Raw genomic sequence first — 5032 nt, 5'->3', positions numbered from 1 at the left:
ATGCAACTTCAGTTCTTAGGGACTTAGGGGATCCAGGCTCTCGTTTTGGGAAACTCTCCCTGTTTTTCAGGAGCTACAGCCTCCCCAGGCCCCAAAACTCCAGCTCCAGGGATCCCTGCAGTCGCATCTCCTCCCGTCTCAGCACACAGCGACGCTCCGGTATTTCCGAGTCCAGGGATGTCTTCTCCGGACCCTTAGGCAGCCGCACAGCAGCGGTTTACCCCTGGGGACTAAAGATATAAAGTGAGAAATGAAAAGACTAGAACAATTGGACTCCCTTCATTTCTCTTTGGCTCAGAATGGTGTCCAGCCGCCCCACCTTATCTCCTGCGTTTATAATTTCCGAGGTCCANCTGGTGAACTGGAGGAGAATGGGAGAGGATTTGGCCGCAAAGCTAAACCGCGAGTTCTGCCAATGCCGCCGACCGCCCAGGAGATGGCGAGCGAGCTCCACGCCTGGCGAGGCGCCGCCGCACGGTCAAGATCAACAGTGAAGGGCGGCACAGCCGGCCTGGGGTCGCCAGCCCGTGCGGTCACGGCCCGCTGCCAGGCTCCGCCAAGCGTCTCGGAAAGCCGGAGGTCGTGGCAGCAGCAAGACTGGCGGGGGGGGGGGGGGNGGCATCTGGCAGGCTGCCAGACACGGGGGAGCGTCGCGGCCGCCCCTTTGTCTGGCGGCGCGTCCCGGCTGCAAAAGCCTTCTTCGCCTCTTGAAACACGCGTAGACGCGCGGGCCTCGACTCTCCGCCATCGGCGCTCCAAACCTGCTAGGTTTCGGAGGCGTTCTCCCCGCGGCCTCTCCGTCTCCACCCGAAGAAAGGCCTCTCTCCGAAGCTCCTTTCGCCTTGGCTCCCCGTGGGCCTCCCTACCAGCGCTCCGGCCACCTACCGGCTCCCCTCCTCCCTCCTCAATTCGGAATATAAAAGGAATGCATATAAATGGCGAAGTCTTCATCTGTTCTTGATTTAGCCATCAATTCAAATTCCACCGGAGAGCATTTGAGCAGTTTTAATCTTCAGCAAACCTCCCATTTTTCCTGGGCAGAGATAAACTGACCAGTAAACTACGGGTGAAAGGAAAACCTCCAGGCAATCTCCGCATCCGACAGGAAACTTCAGAAATGGACCTGGGAAATGGAGTGCGGCCCTGGAGTCTGGAATTTACAAAAAAGGAGGGAAAGCGACGTCGGAAACGAAGGGAAAACAGGCCTGCTTCCGATGAAAGCACATCTTACGAGGAAAAACAGAAAATGTTAGAAACTCTTCCTGGAAGTGGAAGGTCCGGGTGGATGTGTCCCCATTTTTCAGGGTTATTTCTTTTCCAAAATTTGAATGTCGTCCGTTCTCTCTCTGTCTGCCTCTATTTCCCTCTCTGTGTCTCTCTGTCTCTCTCCGTCAGTTGAAACGAAGTGGGCCGCCCACAGCCAACCATCGATGCAAGATATGAAAGAAATCAAGCCGGGCCAGAGAAAACGAAAGTAGCGCTGGACCTTGGGTCCTGCACTTTCTCTAGCAGACCCATAAGGGAGCCCTCCCGCCAGAAGAGTTTACATATTGTGTGAGGGTTTAAACCATGTGTATTTAACTTACATACCAAAAACTTAGCAACCACTAAACTGTGCCTCGGCGCTAACAACATGAGGTACTCAGTTCCTTAGCGGCCATTTCTCTGAGTGGCAAAAAGGCCTCAAAAAAGAAAGTTCATTGGGCCTAAAAATTGCATCTGGAGGTTTAGGGTGTATAATTATGGTTTTCAGTCCTCAAATGCTGTTCGGAGTCTGCACGGAGAAGGCGATAAGGGATCAGCCTGAAATGTTTCTTTTTCAGTTGCCAAATATGGATATGTCTAATTTCAAGATCTTCCAAGAGTAGACATTTATAACGGCCTTTCTAGGAAGAACACCTTCAAGTGAGCACAGTTTCCTATACCCAGACACAAACACATGTATCGATTTAAAAAATAAAACTATTTGAATAAAGTGATAGTATTGAAAGAGAAGTAAAAATTTTATTGGAGACTTTTTTTGTCCAGTAAAAAATATCATTTTAGACACCACAAATTATATTCTCATTTAAAGACATCACTACTTATGTTAAAGCCACAGGGAAAAGGGTGGAGAGGGGTGGCGGAAATGGAGTGGAGTTTTCAGAGAGCAGAACTGGTATTGAGTTTCCTTCATCTGTAGTGAACATCATAATGTTCATGACAACAAGATTTTATAATAAATAAGAACACAAGAGGTAACACAAGCTTGGAAAAAGAAAGCAATATGTAAAGACGAAGAAATAAGAGTTCTGTTTATTTGCATCTCCCTAGGAATAAAAAAATGATGTTTAAATGTCTGAAGCACTGCGCACGCATCCCAGCTCACAGACATTTCATCTACAAAAATAATCTCTCGGTTGTATAAATATGCAGCCCTTTAAAAAGTAGTTCCTTATTGTCACTTGCAGAAACATTTTTGTTTCTTGAGCTGTAGAGCTCCACATTTTCGTATTTGTTAGATGGTTTAAAATTCCATGAAAGGCTCAATACATTGTTCAGACAGTCAAGTTCTTCACTGGGTTCTGGATAAACGCTCCCACCCTTGGCCACATTGAGTCAGTCTCTTAGGGGACTGAGGCGATCACTTCAATTCTAGCCCCACAGACCCAAGGTCAAGGAGAAGGTGTACATTTATACCATCCGTGGATTACTCTCACAACTGCAGTCATTTAAACATCTGCATTTAGAGCTGGGGAAATGAAGGCATCCATGAGGACAAAGTCTTTTCAAATTAAAGATTATAAAAGCACAAATCGACAACATATACTAGACACATATAAGTACAACAGCAAATGAAAGACCCGAAGTAGGAAAGATTGTCTTCATTCCAATATCACTACAAACCCTATTTAATAAGGTAGCTGCTTTAAAAGCCATCAGAGTACCTCCAGCGCCTGCTTTTAGATTTTCCCAGTGACCTTAGAGCGCTGCCTGCCCAGAGCTGTTTCCACTTGCCTCAGGGTGACTGCTGAGAGCTAATGATTAAATAGCCCAATCACAGGATATGAATGACTGCAAATCGTTCTGCCCTAATAGATTATGAAGATAATCAGTGCTGGAAACAGGCATATGAAGTAATTGAAGAGAATAAAACACTGAAATCATAATGGCACTTCTGAAATTCTTTGGGGGGGGGATTATTCAAAAGTACTTCAAGTCCTTTATACTGGCCTAGAGGGAGAAACAGAACATTAAAAACATCATAAAAAATAAACCTAGACAAGAACAAAATCAATAATAAGCAAGTAAGAAACAGAACTACAAAGTCAGGTTGGGGCAGCAAAAGGTTTTAGAGCCGGATAGGGGAAGAGAGAAAAACAATTCACAAAATTGGCCTTGATTGGCAGGGAGATGGGGAGAATTAAATACATATTCAAGTCTTTCCGAAGGTCTTTTGGAGACAACTGAAAGCATTTAAACTCTCTTTGACCAATCTGGTCCATATCAGGAGACAGTATCTTTGAGCTTGGAGACGATTTTCTTGTCTTTCACTCTTCGGTTCTGAAACCAAATGGTCACTTGTCTCTCGGATAGGTTCGTGGCGGCTGAGATCCGCCGCCGCTTGTCCTTGTTAATGAACTTGTTAATGGCATACTCATTCTCCAGTTCTTTGAGCTGCAGTTTGGTGTAGGGCACCCTCTTCTTCCTCCCCCGACGGTAGACACACATGTCTGGCTGATTTAGAGCTACATCACCTGATATTTGAAAAAAAAAAAAAAAAGCATGAAAAAATTAGACTAGGATTTCTGGGGGCACCACTGGGGACTGTGTGTGTACATTTGGAGTGGGAATGGGGAATAAAGAAAACCGGCCTGCTTGCATCTTATTATTGTTCACACAGACATATTATTTACACATTATTAAAGAAAGATTATTTACACTTCAAAGTGAAGGCCATTTGAGGTTGATGGATCATCATGTTTTCTCAAACCAGTATCTTAACAAGCCTTCAATTTTATGGCTTGGTTACTGGGGACAGTTATAAAGACAATTTCTGCAAATGCCAGTTGCACACATACAAACAGACTTTAAAAAATCCAGTTTTTTGTTTTGTTTTGTTTTGTTCAGGCTTTGATTTCTTGTGCTCCTGTGTTTGTACTTTGTGAGCTCTTAGGAGCTTTAGTGGTCACCCTGGAGCAGACATATCCTTCAAAAGTGGGGCCCAACTCTGTGACACTTCTTTGGAGAGGAGGGGCCAAGGCCTGGGCAAAGGGCACGCAAAGACCTTCAACTGTGGGGGAAAAACAGGCTTGCACCCGCACACAAGAAGGAGAGGGTTGTGAGAAAGACAGCTGAAGTCAAAGGGGAAACGTACAGATTTCGGGCAAACTGCACGAACGGTTCCATAGGTTAACCCTGGCTGGCCGAGGAGGACTCGTGCAGCCCCCCCGCAGGGGCGTACACCACTAGCGATTTCTTTTCATTCTCTCTCTTTCCCCTCCCCTCCCGCCCTGCCTCCTGGCCTCCCCTTTCCACCATCGCCCCTACCTGGAAAGGAGGATTTCCAAAAATGGGAGCCCTGCGTCTGGTCCTTGGCGCAGTACACCTGGCTGTTCCACCCGTTGGCCAGCGTCCAGGACTGGTAGCCCTCCATGGAGATGTACGCCTCGTGCCGAGGCTCCCCGGAACCGAAGGTGGACACCATGTCGATGTAGCCAGGCACGTGCTGGTAGGGGCTCGTGTAACCTTGGTAGAAGGACACCTCCTTGGCTCTTGCGGGCACCTCGTTGGCCGGCACGCTGCCGCTTGCCAGGCCCGACACGTCCATGTACTTCTCCACCGGGAAGCCTCCCAGCGAGGCGTGCGGCGACGACTTGAGAGCGTTTTGCTGTAAGCCCACGCCGTGCGACATGCGGCAGCTATAGTAGCCGTTGCCGAAGTGGTAGCCGTAGCCCAGAGCTGGGGCGCCCGGAGGCGCCGCAGCGGCCGCGCCGGGCGCGGGACACTCTTTGGCGGAGGGAGCCTCTGGACGCGCTGCGACCACAGCGGC

The 5032-nt window shown here is 48.1% G+C and overlaps 1 protein-coding gene across 1 annotated transcript in view; it reads right to left on the bottom strand.

Moving 5' to 3' along the window:
• Nucleotides 1–3486: 3486 nt before the first annotated feature.
• The window catches only part of HOXD13 (homeobox D13), a 2370-nt gene continuing 824 nt past the window's right edge, over nt 3487–5032 (bottom strand). The window contains exons 3-4 of the mRNA XM_077751185.1: nt 4531–5028; nt 3487–3737 (exon numbers count right to left, since the gene is read on the bottom strand). Coding sequence (XP_077607311.1) covers nt 3487–3737; nt 4531–5028 — 749 coding nt within the window. The remainder of the gene's footprint in view (nt 3738–4530; nt 5029–5032) is intronic.

This window comes from Crocuta crocuta, unplaced genomic scaffold (assembly GCF_008692635.1).
Source record: "Crocuta crocuta isolate KB4526 unplaced genomic scaffold, BGI_CrCroc_1.0 scaffold219, whole genome shotgun sequence".
NCBI classification, from domain to species: domain Eukaryota; kingdom Metazoa; phylum Chordata; class Mammalia; order Carnivora; family Hyaenidae; genus Crocuta; species Crocuta crocuta.
The sequence above is the reverse complement of the archived record's forward strand: the minus strand, read 5'-3'. Positions and strand labels throughout refer to the sequence as shown.